This window comes from Chroicocephalus ridibundus, chromosome Z, assembly GCF_963924245.1.
Source record: "Chroicocephalus ridibundus chromosome Z, bChrRid1.1, whole genome shotgun sequence".
NCBI lineage: Eukaryota > Metazoa > Chordata > Aves > Charadriiformes > Laridae > Chroicocephalus > Chroicocephalus ridibundus.
In genome coordinates, this window is record NC_086316.1 from 13,762,955 (window position 1) to 13,783,598 (window position 20,644).

Below are 20,644 nucleotides of genomic sequence, written 5' to 3' on the forward strand. Positions count from 1 at the left end.
TTCAGAAGTACCTAGTGTCAAGTTTTCCCATTAGACTTTCCCACTGTCCTCTTTTTTTTTTTTACATCAAAAAAATAATTGATACTGAAGCATTACAGAGCAGTGAGCCAAACCGAAGTTGATTTTCCACCCCAGATCTTGTTCCTCCAAAGCCATAATAATCACCATTTTCTTGTTTTATTCTTGCTCTTGACCTTCCAAAGGATTAGTTCCATACAAGCAATTGCATCTTCCCTGGAATTATGACCACTAGCTAGAGGAGAACAACAAAAAAAAAAGTTAAGAGTGTTAGATTGTGCGTTTCTTTTTAAAAGAATGGTAGCTTTGTTTATTAAGCTGAACAATTGTTGAGAATATTAAGACAATACTTTGTATTCAGACAGTGCAACTTCTTACTACCAGGAGTCAAGGTTAATAACCACATGCTTCTAGCAGTCCAGTATTGTCTGGCTCCAGTTTCTCACCTGATCCTCCAGCTGCAACATCCAACGGAGCATGGATTAGTAACCTGGAGTATCCAACATAACTGTCTTTGGAAAACCAGCTTCCCCAAGTCACATAATTTCAAATGAGAAGTTGAAAGAGTAACAGATGACAAAGTTGATTTTGCAACTTTTAAGTAAACTCAATAGTAAATTTCTACGTTGGTAACTTAAGGACAATCTACTTCACAAAATCTAAACAGAATGGAGTTATAGGATTTAAATTATATATGGTTATATATTTTTATTACATGTTTAATCAAAGCTTAAAAAAACCCTTACAATTCTACACGTTTTATGCAGTTCCCATAACTACAAGAAGTACAGCAGAAAGGTTTTAATGCATTGTGGCTGGAAAACAGTGGTAGTCACCTGAACAAGAAATGCACAGTTCTCTCATTAGTTGGCACTTAATGTAGGCATCAGAATACCCTTCCTAACATTGAGTCAACAGAAGTAAACGCTGGCTGCTAGGATAATGATTAGTTAACTACTGAAAGCTTTGAGCCCTTCTTACTAAAAGCCGAAGCTCCACATTGGGGCTCTCCAAGCAACTTTAGGATAGGTGGAGCGAGAACAGACCTATATTCAGCTATCATCTTCATAAACAGATATTTGACACAGTTAAAATTGTCACATTGACTAATTGGAATATGTGTCCCTCTGTAAATCCTATATGAGCTGATCAAGGGAAAACTAAATCCTGTATCATTTGTGTTGAACAAAGATATCATTTTGAGTATAGAAGCTTTAATAAACGTAGAGAAAACCTGAGATAAACAGGTTTGGGACAGGGGCTGGTTATTCAGAAACCAAAAAAAGTTGTGGAAGAAAAAATCTGACAGCATATGGTTCAGCATTTTCATTTGAGGGTGGCAAAATCCCCTCCCCATTCTGTTTCTGAGCTAGTGGCTCAAAAAGAGAAAGGTATTGCTTCTTTGCACTATAGAATCACAGAATCATGGAATTGTCTAGGTTGGAAGGGACCTTTCAGACCATCTAGTCCAACCATCAACCTAACACTGACAAAAACCACCACTAAACCATGTCCCTAAGCACTATGTCTGCACGTCTTTTAAATACCTTCAGGGAGGATAACCCTTTTGGTGAAGAAATTTTTCCTAATATCTAATCTAAACCTCCCCTGGCATAACTTGAGGCCATTTCCTCTTGTCCTATTGCTTGTTACTTGGGAGAAGAGACTGACCCCCATCTCTCTACAACCTCCTTTCCAGTAGTTGTAGAAAGCGATAAGGTCTCCCCTCAGCTTCCTTTTCTCCAGGCTAAACAATCCCAGCTCCCTCAGCTGCCCTGCATAAGACTTCTTCTCCAGACCCCTCACCAGCTTCATTGCCCTTCTCTGGACCCACTCCAGCACCTCAATGTCTTTCTTGTAGTGAGGGCCCAAAACAGTACTCAAGGTGGGGCCTCACCAGTGCTGAGTACAGGGGGATGATCATTTCCCTAGTCCTGCTGGCCACGCTATTCCTGATACAGACCAGGATGCTGGTGGCCTTCTTAGCCACCGGGGCACACTGCTGGCTCATGTTCAGACAGGACTTAACCAACACCCCGGGTCCTTTTCCTCTTCCTCAAGCTTGTAACGCTGCATGGGGTTGTTGTGACCCAAGTGAAGGACCCAGCCCTTGTCCTTGCTGAACCTCATACCATTGGCCTCAGCCCATCAATCCAGCCTGTCCAGATCCCTCTGCAAACCCTTTCCACCTTCAAGCAGGTTAACACCTAACTTGGTGTTGTCTGCAAACTTACTGAGGACGCACTCAATCCCCTTTTTCCAGGTCATTGATAAAAATACTAAAGAGAACTGGCCCCAATACCGAGCCTGGAACAATATAGCACTGCATTACTACAGGTGTTCCATTTCCCACAGAAGCAGAGGACTTAAGTGCCATCACAACAAAAGATGACTCTATAGCAACTGTACAAGCTTCTAGCTTGTTCTTGTAAAACTTAAATACCAGTGATTTGAGATCATTTTTCATATGTAGCAGCCTAGACTCAGAAGCAAAGGTCTTCAGACATTTACAGACATGTAGCTGCAGTTCAGGTATCTACTGACTTAAAGCAGTGGAGTATCTCCTTGAATGTGGAAATGGTTATACTTACATATATTCTCTCTCAGTGAGCAAATAATTCAGACAGTCATGGTAGTCATCTGCAACAGCATTAGTGTGTTACATGAATGCTTTTACCAGCATATTTTATAAGAACTATCCCTGCAATTTCTATTTAGATTGGACATATAAAGAGCTGTGGAAGCTAACAGTTTTACACCACCGAGTCACAGAATCAGAAGACAGCTGGTAATAAACTTGCAGATTCTAGGTTTCTTCTCTTCTAAATGTACCATAAGAAATAAAACAGAACAGTTGCCAATAATCAAACAGAAACTATTTTGTCATTTGCATAACAAAATGGATGTGATCCTGTGAACTTCCCCTCTGCCCTTACTGTCTTTTGTCAGAGAAAGTTTCAATCCTCATCTGCTTTCCAATCCATGAAGTAGTGCTCTCTCTTGCCATTCCACCCTTCAGCTGTTAATATTTTTTAACTGGTCAAGAAAGCACAACCTGTACAAAACAGGTTTTTCAAGTAGTCTGAAAAGACTCGGTCATTTAAACAAGTCTTCTAGGCCTTCTTTTTCAATTTTTCAAAAATTCTGCAATTTTTCAGTCAATCAAGTATATGATATACTGTAAGTCAAGCTATATCAGCAGCTGCAACTCTTCTACTTTGGACACCAAAAATCCTGGAGTTGAGACCCTTTATAAATGCAATCCTAGACAAACCCCAGTTTGAGACAGTCAGAAAAAAAAGGCAGTCAATTAGTTAAATTCAGAGCAAGTTAAGTCACCACTGTCCTACTGCTTTCTGATAGCAAAGAGTGTTTCATACTGCTAATCCCTAGATTTACAAAACAAGCAAATCCAGACTTGATGTTTAATACCTTTCTTCTGTCCTAGCACAAAAATAACACAAACTAGCACAAAGTAGCAGCACAAACCAAAATAAACATAGGGAATGGAAGTCATGTGTCAGAATTTTTTTTCATTTTTTTCTAGAAATGGCAACTACCTAGCTCTATAGGTTAAGCTTGGATTTTAGCTCAGTGGTGATCAACAAAGAATCCAAAAATCCAAATTCAGGCAGAAGAGTCTGCTAAAGGCAGAGTTTTCGCTATTTGAGATAGTCATCTTGAAGTCTGTAGAAATAACTTTTGACATCCCCCTTACCCTCACCACAGTGCCATGCATCAGACTGTCAGAGCAAAGGAAGCCAGAGGATATTAGAAAGCTTTGAGATGCAACATCCAGCTATGCCACTGGGTATCAAAAGCCACCAAGTTTTGCTCAGTGCAACCATTTTTATATTCCCTGGACAATGAAGATATGTTAGCAAAATAGAATATTATTTGTTGTCTAGAAGGCTTCACTGATAAAAGCAAATATGAATCTGGCAGTTTATTTGATACTCAGTTTAATTTGTTCTAAAATCAGATTAAACCCAATTATTTAGAATGACATGGTCAGTACAAAATATAACTCTCAAATGCAATACTGCACTAGTATTAGATGCACACTGTAGAACAGATTTATTGATTTGTCTTTGACAGCCAGCCGAGAAATTTACTGTAATTTTACTACTGAAAACCCCAGCTGAAGAGCGCCTGTATCAGCTTGGATAAGCAAGTGAACCTTGAAATATATGTTAGCCTCATCACACTACCTTCAGAATTTTAACAATGCTCCTATGTGGGAAAGAAACTGGAATGCTTTTGTGTGCTGAACGCTTTGACAAGTCATCCGTACTGGGGTGAACGAGTGAGCGGCTGTGTGGTGTATAGTTGCTGTCCAGAGTTAAACCACACTACCAACCATCATACACTTGAGGTACATCCTCTGTATTTACTATACTATTGAAGTAAAGGTATCTAAGACAAAGCTTTAAGCAAGCGCATTACTACCTTTTCAGTTTTCTGTGTTATTCCTGTCTCCCATTTCACGACACAATACACCAATTGCTTAATAAGAACCTGCACTCTTACCATCACCTTGACGAATTCTCCTGAGGTAGTCAGCCATCAGACTTGCAAGGGGTCTTTTGTGAGGCAAACCTAGCCGATGAGGAAACAATATTGTTGTGTCCACTACTCTGCCATGAATTAGCTAGAAAAAAGTAGAGGCAACAGTAATGACTACACATACAGTTAATCTTGCATCTCCTTTATTTATTAAGGAAATCCCACCTAGTATGTAAGCCATTTCTTTTCTCAATAATATGCCCAAACTAATCCTTGAGCCCCAAATACTATGTCATTTGTCCCGTGTTCCCCTATTCATTATAAAATGGCAAACTGTGGGGCAAGAACTCTGGAAAAAATTGTGCCTCACAGTGATTTCTGTACACTACATTGAGGCTTATACAATAGTTGTATATATCAGTGAACATGATTAATTCTGGTTTTAGATAGACAATACCATACTGCAAGTTTCATTTGCTTTGGCGTTTAGATATCATCAGCAGGGAAGCCCATCAAGGCTAAATTCTAATTCCTTAATTAGTAATAATTACAGAATGGCTGAGGTTGGAAGGGACCTCTGGAAGTCGTCTTGTCCAAACCCCCTGCTCAAGCAGGGCCGGTGGCCACATCCAGTTGGCTTTTGAGCTCTCCAAGGTAAGAGACACCATAACCTCTCTGGACAACCTGTGACAGTGCTTGGCCCTCTCACAGTGAAAAAGTGTTTCCTGATGTTCACAGGGGACCTCCTGTGTTTCAGTTTTGTGCCCATTGCCTCTGGTCCTTGTCACTGAGCACCACTGAACAGAGCCTCACTCAGTGTCTTTCATACCCTCCCCTCAGGTATATACATTGACAAGATCCCCCCAAACCTTCCTGAGCAGATGGTTATGTTTCTTATGGAATATTGCTGCCTTTCATATTTAATAGCATAATCCATGCATTTTTGATACCTAAGGTAATTACCTGACAGGCAGCATAATTGTTTACAGAGATTCTAAAAGCAATCCCTTAGCATTATTTGAATTGTCACTGCCTTTTATGCACATACTGGCACAAGTTCAGCAAGATCAGAAAACATACAATTCTAGGTTTCTGTGAACCCAGAAATAAAGACAATATTATTCAGTGGTGATGTATAGTTACATAGGTAGAAGCACAAAACAGCAAAGTAGAAAGCCCAAGTGTCAGAGCCTTTACCATGCTGTGTTTCTATATACATCTCTTCTTTCTCTGAATGTAGTGTTGTCTTTAATACAGCTATCATTTAACAATCAAGTACATTTAATTCTTTTTTTCATACATGTTGATCTGCTGAAATACAACATCCTTTTCCTTTTTGAAATTACTTAGAACACAGTAAAGACAAATAGTGACCTCTTAAAAATGGCTTCAAAAATGTCATTTTACCTTGAGAGCAAATAAGGTATTTTCTAAGCTGTGCCCAATTAAAATTGTATCTGCACTGAACAAGTTCAGCAGTATTGCCTGTACATCCCGAAGAGATGTCGTGGTATTCTTCAGATCATCCTCTGCTGCTGCAGAGAGTCTAAAGACAGATTTAGAAGAGCTTCATTAACAGATACTAAGAAATACGTAGAAGAACTAAGTTCACAGTGGTCAGTCCCCCAGCATCTCAAGTTAACACTAGGCAGCTTTGAAGTCACACAATGCTGAAGTCAATATAAGGCTTTTTTTCCCCCCGCCACTTTCTCCCTTTTCACCTTGGTAGTGTAAGATAAACTAAGCTAGGTGATATTAACTTAGCTCTACCACTACAAGGAACTGAGCCTGTTTTTTGAGCATGGACCAAATACAGGGCTCTGAGTAAGTGAATATTGCTGTTGAATCAGTAGGAACACATTATGTTCGTTCTCCTCCAACTTTTTTTTTTTTACAGTGAGGCTCAAAACCTGTATTTCTTCTCAGAGCAGTTGCAGGACTTCAAAGAAATAACAGAAATTGAAAACATGTCTTCCAGGTCTCAAAGATAAAACACAATAGGAAGACCGAACACAAGTGATCTGCACTAAATACAGCTCCATCTAGTGAATCTGTACTGTCTGATGGCCTCAACACATGGCTTATGACTATACTGCTTTTCTGTGGGACAACATTTATAGATGAAATTTGCGTTTGCTTCTATCCCCTTAGGGAATTTCCCAAGTTCTGGGAGGTTTAGCTTAATTTTTCTTTTTTTTTTTTTTTTTTTTGCAAGAAGGGGAGAAGAAGTTTTCAAATGTGGAAAAAAATAAATTTAGTTTGGCAAAGGGAAAAATCCTTCTTAATCGAGCCTTTAAGAACAAAAGCCTCATTCCTGATTGAAAGTCTTTGTGTTACTAGAAACAGACATTTGAGAGGCATGTTTCTTCTTATACACTTATCTGCCAATTTATTGTCTAATCCTGAAATACTATAGACTAATTAGCATACCTTATATCGTAGTCTACAACTTTACCATCTGGTTTAACAAACGTATCATAGACAACCTGTAGCTTAGCATCAACCACTGCCACTCTAGTTACTTCCAAGCCGTGGGTTGTGTAACACTGAAGAAAAAAGTAAATTCAAAGAACATTTACACAGCAATGATGTTTCCTTACATTATGTAAGTTGTACAGAAAGCAGAACTAGCTACCAACTCAAACTATTTTACTTACTGCATACTACACAGTAATGGTCTAGCCACGTAGAGTGACTAGTCAGACTGAAGGTCTAGTCATGTAGAGTTACTAGTCAGAGTTCTGCAGATCTCAAAGACATGAGTTCCAAACTACTACAGATAGGAAATGGCTTCACAAACAGCTAATTAGTCTTCTATTAATTGAACAAAACTTTTCATGTTGCTCATACCATCTCGCAGTCCACAGCATATACACCATAGTTTCCATCTAAAGGCGGTGATTTAGTTAATGTCTTCATGAAGCCTTCCAATTTGTTGCTTCTTCCATCATGAACATGAAGCTGCAAAGTTTATATTAGTGTTTAAGTGCAAGTTTGCTAGATATGTCTTACCTGAATTGCCAGGCAATTCGTTTCTCTAACAGACTCAGCAGCATATATAATACTTCTTGTCAATATTTGCCACATAATTTACTAAATGCTAGTAAGTAAACCTAAAAGGCTTATACCAAACTGTTTACAGAAAGCTCTGACCCACCTGTAAGTCAAAAGGACACAGAAAGCAAACTGAGATACCACATTACATAAACCTTCTGAAAACATTATTCCTACCTTTGCAGTCTGACATCCAGCAGACCCAACTATTCCCTCACAACAGCTATAGCATTTTTCCATGCCACCAGGAACTGCCAAAAAGAAAAGTAGAAAATTGAGCAGTTTTTGCAGCAACTAGCAATTGCAAAAACGAATCAGCACCCTCACTCCTCCTCTAAAATTTCTTTTCCATTTTCTCCTGAGACTGCACTATGGAAAGAAGCAAGTCCCACCTACAGGTCCCACCTATGCCAGGATGGCAAACTGTATATCATTCCCTCTTGACACAATCTTTTCATCAAAAAAAGAAATAACACTGAATGGGAGAGAGAAAATTGTATGGTCTAGAAGGTTCTTCCCGAGAGAAATATTAAATATAGTTTCTGAGTTGTCGGAGGATGTCAGAGTGGGAGATGGACCCGGAGTAACGATGGAATCTCAATACGAGTATGATCGTTCTCCCTTTATTCCAGTTTACACAGAGTAGATATAGATAGGCAATAAGAGCACGCGCTAGCGGCAGCTATATGATTGGCTTACAGTCTCTGTTCACGCACTGTCCATGCAGTTCATTCACAGATCAGATTGGTTACAAGAATTCACATAGTAAATTACTTAGTCATTAGCACAACATGTTTTCTACCTTCTCAGTTCCCATTTTTCCCATGTACTAATTCCATCTTCTACCACCTGTTTTGCTCTTAATCTAATCTCTCATAGTAGGGAGGCTGGCTCACGTGACCATTTTCTCTCAGACACATTCCTACACTGAGTATTTAGGTATGTCCCAGAAGAGATGACAAGGTTCACTTACAAGTCAGTGCAAGACCACACAATGAACATTTTTCTATCTTCTCCCCAAACGGTTTTACTAACATCAGCTTTCCTAAAATTGTGACGTATTTGGAGAAAACAGGCTTTACTAACTAGCCACATTTCCAAAGGTACAGCAGAATCTCTCTCAGCTGAACCTTGTGCAAAAGAGTTTCACACTCTGATCTTGTTCAGTTTTGACATGGGATGTTGTAACTTTTAACAGCTTCCACAATGCCAAGGATACCTACCTCTTTGTTCCAACACTCTACCAGAATGATAGTTGCATTCTTCTTTACGTCTATGTTGTCCTGAAGAAGTAATGGCATATACTTTGCCACACCTACAGCACGCTCTTTTGAAAGCTAAAAAAAAAAGATAACAGATACTCTACAAGAGCTGAGTATGAATACATAAGCAGCCTCCCAAGATTAGCCGTGTATAAAAGAAACCAAACACATTCCTCTATAGCACAATATGAAATTCAAGTTTACCAGCAACTTCTTAAATTACTATGTTGAAACAAAAATTAAGAGACCTATGAAGATTTGTGGTTTAGTTATGAAAGCTTGTGAATTCACTTGTAGTCCAGGCACTAAATACAGAACACTGCTGTAATGTATAATCTTATACCTGTTTATTTTACTGTTCTGTGAACCACTGACTGAAATTAATTTTTTTTGCAAGTCCGCAAGTCTAGTATGCACTTACCATCATATCCAGCAGTTTTTACAACCCGAGGAAGTATAGCACTACCCTTTTTTTCAGGATTTGGCCGAGGGAAGTTATTTTCATTCAATTGCTCCTCAGTCAGAAGATAATCTTGTAGAAGTTCATATAGAGCCCCATCTGTAAATGCTAAAAAAAAAGCAACCCACAAACACTAAAAGTAAACAAACACAAAGCTTAAGCAATATTAGAACAAATGTAAGTAGCACTTAAATATCCCAGTACTTCCAAATTAAAACAAGACTGAAATTACAAGACATGCATCATAGTTTACATGCAACAACTATATGCTTGTACCTCAGAGCAATTAGAGGTTAGAGATGAAGTACTATTCAAAACAAAGATACTAAACAATAGGGAAGTTAATTCACTAGCTATCCCAGAAAGGCTAGGCATGCAACACTAAAGAACGTGCTTCTTTCAAACAAAAGTTCAACATTTTTTCCCTAAAAATGAGCCTTCAGATACGAATAGGGAATTGTGCTGGAAACCCTTGCAGTGGCTAACAAATAAAGCTTGACCAAAAGCAGAGCAATATTTTAATGCTGAAATAAGCCCATCTATAGGCTAAAGTAAAGAACCAATATCTTCCACTTTCTTTACCTTTCTCTGACTTTATGGATTCAGCGCCAATGGATAATATGCTGTTACTAAGTTGCCCTGAATGCAGGAAAAAAATATTTTTAGCAATTCTTATTAATTTTAGATTTCCTGTTAATATCCTAAGCAAATATTTATCAATAAAAACACCAATTTATTTCAGTGACATATTTCTACAGAGGATTTAGATACACAGAAATACCTTTAGTAAAGTTAAACTAAGTAATCCTTTTGAGACATTTCTCTGCTGTTCTAATTTCTACGCTTACAACTCACTTAGAAAAAAAATCTTCATTGAAAGCAAAAATACCATGATCTCTCAGATTTTTGAGAGTCTTCACAGCAAAATGTAGGTACATTTTTTTACTGCCACAACGATCATAAACAGATTGCTCTTCTACCAGGGCCTATATTTAAAAAAAGAAAAGAGATTGAGTGTTAGCAGAGTCCTTTACATTCTACAAAAAGCACTGCCATTTAGAATCTGAGATTCTGAACCCAGAGGTAGGTACACTAGTGTCCTAAATCTGAAGCACAACAGGAGACACTAAAACAGTAGACAGATTCAGTAGTTATGAAGTAGAGACCTGTGGGGGAAACCAATGCATCAACTCAGAATTTAAAACTAATCCTTGTGGGAATTTGAATACTCTTAGTGTAACCATTCCTGTGGCTACAGGCAGCTTTTTCTGATCCTGCTTCGAAAGGACGCATTATTGCTTTTTTTTAGGACAAGAAATATCTGCTTAACTTTCTTTCCATGTCGTAAGAAATAGAAGTGAGAGGAAGGTCCAGCACCTTTTAACTATAAAGAAGCACACTCAAAATAAGGAGTATGTTCATTAATCATCTGAGGGACAAAAAATACTTCTTCCCTGGTTTTATTTCACTGTTTACACTATCTATTTCGTCAACAAAAGAGAAGCTCATTTCAGGCATAAACAGTGCCTTCTAACAATGACAAGGAAAGAAGAAGTGGAGAACTGATGAAGCTGAGAAATAATACAGGGGAAAGTTAAATTGAAGATAAAAGAAACATTACTTAATGAGAATGAAGAGTCAGGCATACCAACATATGCTGCATAATACAGAGAACACACTGGAAATGGCAGAGGAGTAACATCTGATGGTGTACAAGTTTTTTTCAACATATAATTAAATACACACACAGAGTCTTGTCAGGACACCTCCAAAAAGTCTTTTGATTTCCAGCATGCAAGAAATTTAGATCATCTAAAGGTTAAGCTCTGGATATTTGTGCCTGTCACACCGTATCTGCTGGCTATAAGCTTGAGTAGCACTCGGTGTAGTGTAAGCAGTAAATACAAGAGCAAAGGCTCAAAATGATTGAGAGATTTACAATTGTTCTTCAAACGTGTTTTCCTCCTGTCCTGAATACATCTCAGTCACGACTACATTCCAGGAAGCCTCCAGTATTCACAAGATGATTTTTATTTTGCATTTGCAAAAGAAAGACTTCTCCTTTTTAATACTAAAATAGCATGTCTTTAGCACTCCTGATTACCTTCCAAAAAGACAAATGTTTTTACTTGGAGAAAATGGAAATGGATTGATAACACTGGCAAGTATAAGATGGAGTACATTTTAACTTCCACTTACTCAAAGTCTGAAATATTTGCCTTAAAAAAAAACAACAGTAAAACATTGTGCAAGATAAGACCTATTGACTTAATTCAGAAAAGGAATTGTGAAGAGCTACAAAACTTTACAAACCTTGTGAATAGCTTCATTCACTGTGCTACAAGTTTTGAGGCATTCTGCAAAAAAACAACTGACATATTGCTGTCTTGTCCCAAGTGGTACTTTGGATCCTGATTCTGGAACACAAGGCTTTTTCTGAGTAAAAACCTTAAAAAAAACAACATACAAATGTGGTCAATATATAACAAATAGCCCCAGTCCGGACATTCTTTTGCCCATCCTCAGAGGAAAAAAAAAGTCAAACAAAAACTAAAATCAAACTTTGCTTAATAGCTATTCAGAAAACTGGAGTTGCATGTGACAGGGAGTCAGGAACAACCATCAGAAATAGTAGCTATAGAGGTTTTTCCCTACTTGAACTAAACAAAGTAGTCTTCCGCTCAAAAACTATTTTTAATACCTCACATAACTTTAACTTATTTTTTCTCAAAGTTCAGTCCTTCAGCAATCACTGGCAGTTCAGTCATGATTTCATGATTTAAGTCACACTCTCCTTCTGGCCTTTATTTCAGGCAGTACTTCACTCACAGCATAAACTGAAAACTGAATCAACTGGACAGATAAAAATGAGTTTAGTGTTAGGAACCCATAACCTTTGTTAGACAATGCAATGTAGAGTTTTTGAATACCACAATATGCTTATAACCAACACAAAAGCATGACTTGCCTGAAAGCTAACTTAATTCTCCTACCACAACCACTTTGATTAACAATTTATGTATTTAATTGCTTACTTTTGTGTAGTGCTGGCTAGTGCAACCAAGGAAAATGAAAATCATAGCAACTTGACTACAGCAAACAGGACAAAAAGTAGTTTTTTTAAAAAAAAGCTATACTGGTGTATCACATTACTGGATCTACATTATAAAAAAAATAGTTGAAATTAATTGTAGTTTTTCCACTTCTGTTCCCATTCACATATCCAAGTTCTGCAGCAGTAACTTTACAGTACCTTGCATGGCACACGAGCAGTCTTTTTGAATGAACGACCAGACAGTTTACAGGGCTTTGCTGTTGCAGTGTTTCCTTCTAGTAGTACATGCAGTTGACCACTCCTGGTCTCAATGGGCTGAGCTTCAAGCAAATTTACAGAGGCTGAAATACACAGAAGATAGAGACTGAATCTAAACACTAATGGTAAGTTTTATTATTTAAATTACGTTAATCTGGAACAAAAGTATTTCAGTGCTCCTTTGTTAAAGCAGGGTAAGAGTAAATGATTTTATTTATTTATTTTTTTTTAAGATTTTCAAATCACAAGATTTAACAAATTGCTTCAGAAGGTCTGAATGCTTCAGATTAGAAACCTAAAAGCTGATATCAGTGCTAAAATGAAACTCACCAAATTTCTTTTTTTCTTTCAACTTGTGTATCAAGAGACTTTCAACGAAGCAAATGCTTTTCAGGTTTTTTGTCAAAACCATATATGTTTAAAGAACATAGCACAAAGTACTATCACTACCAAGACTTCAGATATAACCTTGTAGTTTGACAGGGCATCTATCTGCACATGCTAATGCTTACCATCATTCAACTCACAACTAACATTCACCACAACAGGAACACATTCAAGCAATGCCTAACCAAAGCAAAAGTAGGTTTGGTTTGTCAGAATATCTAAAGGGCAGGTGTCAAGAGGATGAGGCCAGACTCTTCTCAGTGGTGACAGGACAACGGGCAACAGGCACAAGGTGGAACACAGGAAATTCCATCTCAATATGAGGAACTGGAACAGGCTGCCCAGAGAGGTTGTGGAGTCTCCTTCTCTGCAGATATTCAAAACCCACCTGTATGCATTCCTGGCCAGCCTGCTCTAGGTGAACCTGCTTTGGCAGGGCGGTTGGACTAGGTGATCTCTGAAGGTCCCTTCCGACCCTTACGGTTCTGTGATTCTGGGAAACCTACGGATCAAGCTGTCATACCTATTGGTCCAATGCTTTGAAATGGAATAGCTGACAATCCAGACATAGTCTTCTGCTGTTGAGAAGCAGTAGCAATAAAAGCTTGTCCACTTTTAACTGTAGCTGGAAACTTCATTGCTGCCCAGTGTGCCTGCTGAATTTCTGCATCATGACCCTGCTGCCACAGAGATGCTTTAAAAGGCTCCATTTCATTTTTGTTATGTACCTGATACGCACATATACGAAGACAGAGTTAATATTCAAGCAGTTCCAAATTACAGCAAGATAGTGTTAAAGTTAACACATTGCTTCTTAAAACTGAATTTTGTTATCAGATTCATAGCTCAGCACACTGTCCCTAGAAGGAAAATACCAAGCTGAAAGAGCTCAGGGGTGGCAGAGGGGGCTTAGAATTATGCCTGCTGTTAACATTGCCACATAAAGCACTATAAAAGCAGTGAAAGCAACAGCTACTTTGAGTTTCCAAGTGCTGTATCTGTAATCTCATGGTACAAACCTCAACTTTAATCTAATTTTTCAATACTCATTAGCCTCAGCTGCTCTGAGCAGCAGCTTATTCCACCTGCATCAGGAACCAACTCGGTACTACGATATTTGCTACAGCAGAAGAGTTGATGAAACAGTTGTTCTAATTCATTTCAAAGTAATTCTCAATTAGATTACAAGACTCAGCCAACCTGAAGTTCAACATGAGTCTACAGATGCTAAGTAAAGCTATGTTGACCTTCAGTTTATTACCAGATTCTAACTCACATCCAATTTTGCCATGTGTGCAATTCTTCTCTTTTGACCAGGAGCTTTGGTTTCTAATAAGCTGAGATCTATGTTTCCTCCATGGTCCTATGAAAAACAAGAATATTGACTCTTTAGACCCGCTGTTATGAAGCTCTAGACTTCAGTAATATCCTCATGAACTACTCACTCCAATTCTTCAGGATATTCAGTTAAAAAACTCACCAAGAAAATTACAATTACAACAGTACTAGACAGTTATTTTACATTCAGAACAGTTAAGTCACAGTACTTTGAAGCTGAGGCAGTGGTACTCAGAGTTCCTACCTTTGTTTATACGAAGAACAGGAGACTACTGAATACACAACTGCCTCTAAAACTTTGCTTATTGCAGCAAAATTAGAAATGGCTACCCCAAGGCAAGGAGCTATTCAGAGCAATTTTCTACTTCACAAAATATCCAGATCACCCATTGTCAAACTAGACTACAGAGTCATAAGTGTTACTTATGACTTTGTCTACTAGCGTTGAAGGCTCAAATGTTTAATCTTTACTTACTTATCACATCCTGCCCTCATATCCTCAGAAAAAAAAAAAACAAGCACTGAAAAGGAAACAAAATACCTGCTTATCACTGTCCTTCTTTCGTGCTTCTCTTTCAAACTCCTCAAAAATTCTCCGACACTCCTCTAAAGGATCATCTGATTCAGAAAGATCTGTGTCCTTACCACTGGGTTCCGCTTCCTCAGCAGATGAACTCAGCAGAGTTTTTTCACTGTCTTCCTTGTTTAAGTAATAAGTTGGATATGGGTATGTATCTTCTGGGGTACTATTACTCCCATTTTCTTCTACACTCTGACTTTCCTCTGTATTTATTATTTCCTCATAAGGTCTTTCAATTGTAGTTTCATCTTTTGACAGGTAACCAGTACACAAGACAGACTGTGTTACTCTTCGTCTGCTCAGACAGTCTTCATTACTACTGTGTTCCTGAACAAATGCTTTGGCGAATATATTGGTTTCTGCATTCCCTTCCTTCAGAATTCCCTTCTGCATGACTGCCTCAATAGAAGGAGCTGAAGATAAATGTTTCTCCTTAGTATAAGCAAGGGCATCTCTTTCCTCCAAAACCTTCCGTGTATCAGTGTTTACATCAGGCAAATAAATCTCGTTTGCTTTTGGAAAAACATTGCCCAGTTTTATAGATTTATTTAAAACTTTGCCATTCCTCTGCAAAGTGATAATTTTCTCTGATTTTTCTTCTGTACACCCAAGCATTTCTTCTATAGCACTATCATGTAATGTTTCTGCACATATTTCAGCAGCCATTTTTTTGTCCCTGTTCCCACTTACACACTTCCTACTTATTCTTGGCTTTTTATTAACAGTTTGTGGTGGCACATCAATGACAAGATCACATTCATCATCAGATTCTTGAAGTTTTATGACAATTATCTCTTGGGAAGAGCTTCTTGACCTCTTCGTGGTTACATGTCTACTTCTAAATGGAGACATCTTTGAATTACCATCCTGATTTCCACAAGGAAATACTTCTGCTGGCTTAGACTGCTGCTTAGCATTTTCATCCTCATTTGTTACAGAAGAGATAGAGACACCTGCAAAATCATTTTGTAGAAAATTATATTCAAGAACAGTTGCTGGGCAACTATATTCAACAATGTTGATCTAATGTTGAATCTAATTAAAAAAACAACAGACATTATTTGTATAGCCAGAAACTGAAACCATGCACTAAAAACGCACTGCAATGGTTTCCTTAGGAGAAAGTATCTTACTTTAAGATAATTTTCAAGGGTTAAAGTGTTTATAATCATTTAACTGGGAAGACTGTACTGTGAGAGTCCCTTCTGTTCCTTGACTTCATTCTTTACTGAATGTACTGCTATTTTAATCCTTTTAGGTTTTTGTAAGTCATCTGCTTCTCTTAGAGGAAAGATAGCTACAACCTTGAATTAAGTCATCCTAAACCGCAATCTACAGATTTCAGCTGAGGTAAAAGAAATAATCTATTGCATTAATTATGCACAAGACTACAAGACTCATTTTCCTAACTACTCAGTACCATTTCAAGCCAGGCATATTTATAGTTGTGCATAAGCTTTAAGCAGCCTTGAAAGCCAAATTTTCCAACTGCAGATTTAAGTGACTAACTGTTATCTTTTTAGCTTTTATAGGCTGTAGACTGCCTACCAAAACTCAACCTGACTCATTTTCAAGGCACTATCTCCATCCTCACACCGATACTCTGGCAAATCACAAAACGTAGTGCTCGTTATCCTCCCAAAATTTTATTAATTGCATACAGACCCTGTCATTCAGGACATATGTTAGCATCAATCATGTATCTTAACAACAATGCTATTTACATTGTCATTTAAAAACATGTGTCACCATTTGATTTCAACAGCAATTGTATCAGTAATTATGAAACATTTCAGGGAATTACTAGAAAGTTACATTTTGTTAGTGAATGGGATCCCTTCCAGGTTAGTCAAAAATAAGTAATTTTGGCATTAACACAATAACACCACGCTAAAACAGGGTGGTACCCCAAAGTCTCACTACTCTGTTGTTGTGGGTTAACCCTGCCTGTCAGCTGAGGCCCAGGCAGTCTCCCTCTTGCTTCCCTAGTGGGATGGGTCAGAGAATCAGAACGGTAAAAGTGAGAAAATTTGTGGGTTGAGATAAAGACAGTTTAATAGGTAAAGCAAAGCTGTGCACACAAGCAAAGCAAAATAAGGAATTAATGTACTACTTCCCATCATCAGGCAGAGCCACTTCCAGGAAAGCAGGGCTTCATCATGCCCAACTATTACTTCAAATGTCCCCCCTTCTTCCTTCTTTCCTCAGCTTTTATAGCCAAGCATAACACTGTATGGTTTGGGGTACTCTTTTGGTCAGCTGGGGTCAGTTGTCCCAGCTGTGTCCCTTCCCAACTTCTTGCCCACCCCCAGCCAACTCACTGACAGGGCAGCATGAGAAACAGAGAAGACCTTGAGGCTGTTCAAACAGTCTTCATCAGTAACTAAAACATGGGTGTGTTATTAACATTGTTCTGGTTCACAAACCCAAAACATAGCACCATACAGAGCTACAAAGAAAAAACTTACTCCATCCCAGACAAAACCAGTACACACTTCTCTACCTCAAATAAGTATTCTGAGCAACCACGAGCTGGTAACTGTTCTTATCAGAAATACAAATAATCTGAGAGAGGTAACATTTACCAACCTTTCATACAGGTGAGATACCATTTTGACTATGTAGTAATCCATGCTATAGGATTATTTTTTGACCAACTAAAGCCTGAGCAAACCTTCAGTGCACAAGCTTCAAGCTTGCTAGAAGCTGCAGAAGACATTTAATAGCAGATGTTGGTCGCTGAAAAGGAAATACCTATGGACTCAGCCTTCACCAAGTCACACCATGCTGCACAGCTAGCTACCAGCAAGTGGAAGTCAGGAAGGGAATGACTCCGTGCTGGTTCGGGGTTTTTTTCCCCCGACTGCCGAAGATCTTAGCAACCATCAGATCACCCCAGTACTTCTTCCAGGCTGCAGTTCTTTATGCTCAAGCACAGAAATCTTCAAGAAAGGAACAACGTTTTACAGGCAACTGTGAAAACCCAGGTCCTTATTGTGGAAATGAAAGCTCCTGCTGCACAGAAAGAAGGACAGCAAGTGTTTCCCAAAGACTGAAAGCAATTAATGTTACTTCTGCTCTTCATCACAAGGTCACGCACCACGAAGGGAAGATGATATCCTACCAAGAAAGTGGGAAGCCTCCAGCTTTTATTATACTATCACAAACACCAGTTTATACGCTAATCCGAGAATTGTGGCTGCCGTTTGCCACGGTGGGGGTGTTGAATTAATTACTTTTTTCCTCCTGCTAACAGAGGCAGAGCAAGACCATACAGACCTCCTCTACGGTGCCATTTCACTCTCCGTCTCTCAGGCACGGCACTGCGGCTCTTTATTTAAACTCCCGTTCCCAAACGGCAGGCACGAAGCCCTGCCCGCCCCTCGGCGCCCTGCAGCACCTGCCGCCTCCAACGACAGCCCTGCCGCTGGGCAGCCACACCCCGAGCCCCCGGAACCGCCGGAGCCCTGCTCCCTCAGCACGGCAGCGCCTCGCTGCCGCCCCCCACCCCCAGCGCCCCGAAGAGGACAGGCCACCAGCCTCACCCTGCGAAGGACCGGCGGCAGCTGAGGGCCGCTCCCCGCGGCGCAACGCCCTTTGCTGGTAGCGAGGCCGCTGGCGGCTGCCACCCGCCGCACCGTCGAAGGAGCAGAAGGAAGGCACGAAGCACATGGCGGGGCGCATCGTTGCCATGTGTTGCCCCCACGCAACTCGTACTGCGGCTGCCGCCGCTACCCGCCTGTGCACCTGAGGGGAGAGCGCGGGAAGGCGCGGCGCCGGCAGCGCCACCCACCTGCCGCTATGAAGGCGACGCGCGGCACCGGCCGCCCAGTGGGAGCGCAGGGGGCGGGGCCTCGAAAGGCGGTGTGAGGGAGTTGGGGGGGGCGGTTGATCTACCGGGAAGGAAGGGGAAAGGGAAAGGGAAAGGGAAAGGGAAAGGGAAAGGGAAAGGGAAAGGGAAAGGGAAAGGGAAAGGGAAGGGGAAAGGGAAAGGGAAGGGGGGCACAGCCGCCTCCTCCGGCGGCGAGGGGGATCCGCGGCCCTTGGCGGTAGGAGCTGGCCCCCCCGCAGCCCTCATGGCGGGGACCGAGCCCGCCAGGAGCTGTCTCGGAAAGTAAGGCTTCAGTCGACGTTTGGCATGGCGGTGAGAGAACAAGTGTCCCGCCTCCCGCGGGCACCCGCTGGGGGAAGAGGAGGGAGGTGCCGGGGGAGCCGTGCCCGCAGCCCTCCCTGGTGAGGAAAGATAGGCTGTGGCGCTGGGGGGACACCCGCTCCTGCTGGGGAAGTGGTGTTTTGTCGTGCCGGGTGTAGGTGTTTATTTGTGAGCTGTGTCAGAAGCACTCGGGTCGGGACAGCCGTTGTGCCCCGGCTGGAGGAGAGTTGCCCAGGCCTGCTCTCCCAAGGAACAGGCGCTAGGACAAGAGGAAATGGCCGTAGACCGGTCTCTAGTTCTGATCCTGTGGGTCTCGTTGCACTTTCCTTCCCCATGTTGGAGTAGTGTCAACTGAAGGATTGTTGCTACTGCCTGGGAGTGGCAGACTGGTATGAGATTCTGGGTTTGGGGTGGTGCATAAAAAGCAGAGGAAGTGGAAAACTTGTATTCTCTTAAGAGACCTACCAAGAGATCTTTTTTTCTCTTCAAAACACCTGCCCTGCTATTATTTGGGCTTGCACGTTACTGTATACATACAAACAGCATACAGGGCTGTTGTGCAGACAGACTTTCCAAAGTGCATGTATGTTCACATAACTTTCCCAAACAACAGACATTTAAAAAAAAAAGTTAGTTAATTATTGCTCAAAAAATTCCTAATTTAAAAAGTAATTATTGTTCAGAGATCCATCACCACCACATTGCTATTCAGTGGGTGCATCTAATGTTGGACTGCTTGAATTCATTTCAAGAAGTCACTGTGTTTCAGATGTTCCTTTTTAACTTGAGGAATAATGTGGAGCTGTCTTCTGGTCATGGTTGTATCTCCTGGCACTTGATTCTGAAGCAATTAATGTTCGACTGCAAACATTTTTGATCAAATTTTAATTACACATCACTGTCTTATGAGAATGTAAGCTTTATTCTGCCCTGTCATGAAATTTCAAGTTACAGATGTAGTGAATCACAAGTACTGTTTCTATAAGTACAGTTGCACATACACCAGCATCTGAGTTACAGAGCTTGTCAGTCACTGTTAATGAGATTCAGTTTACTTGTGGCCTCTATTTAAGTCTTCATTAGGGAATCATTAAGTTCTTAATTCATTAGGTCCTCAAGGAATGCTGCTGAGACTCAATGCATGAGAAATCGGTGGTATATCAACTATAGAATTTATGATACATAGTGTTTCTGATTTTGTGCTTTTCCCTTTATTCTGTATGTTTGATGATTTTTCTTCACCCCACCCTTCAGGAAACGGAAGAATCAGGAACTCCCTTCAGAGGGTCAAAGTAAGATGCAGAAGTATCTTTGTTGTTCATGGGAATTTTCCTCTGAATGCAGTAGAAACAATCCTAAAACACAGAACAAAAATCATTACATTATTCTCACCAGAGCAATCCAATAGAAACCTAACAGATAGTGTTGAAGACAGAAAAGAAATTACTGAACTTTCTTCTTTTTGTCAATGTTTGAACTGTCAAAGGTAAGCATCTCAATTTATACGGAAATGTTTAGTACATACACTCTTGGTAATAACATAATTTTCTGTTCTTTAATAACTCTGCCTTCA

At 40.0% G+C, this 20,644-nt stretch overlaps 1 protein-coding gene across 1 annotated transcript; it reads right to left on the reverse strand.

Annotated features, from left to right (window-relative positions):
- Positions 1 to 129: 129 nt before the first annotated feature.
- On the reverse strand, positions 130 to 18,652 carry LOC134508330 (RNA exonuclease 1 homolog). Its single transcript, XM_063319783.1, has 16 exons — positions 18,464 to 18,652; positions 14,880 to 15,871; positions 14,277 to 14,363; positions 13,524 to 13,728; positions 12,554 to 12,696; positions 11,614 to 11,748; positions 10,190 to 10,286; positions 9,883 to 9,939; positions 9,262 to 9,408; positions 8,802 to 8,915; positions 7,756 to 7,829; positions 7,375 to 7,485; positions 6,955 to 7,070; positions 5,932 to 6,070; positions 4,549 to 4,669; positions 130 to 253 (listed from the first exon to the last, which is right to left on the reverse strand). Exons 1-16 carry the CDS (start codon positions 18,609 to 18,611, stop codon positions 162 to 164), a joined length of 2,778 nt encoding a protein of 925 aa, XP_063175853.1. The 5' UTR covers positions 18,612 to 18,652; the 3' UTR covers positions 130 to 161.
- Between the last annotated feature and the right edge of the window lie 1,992 nt (positions 18,653 to 20,644).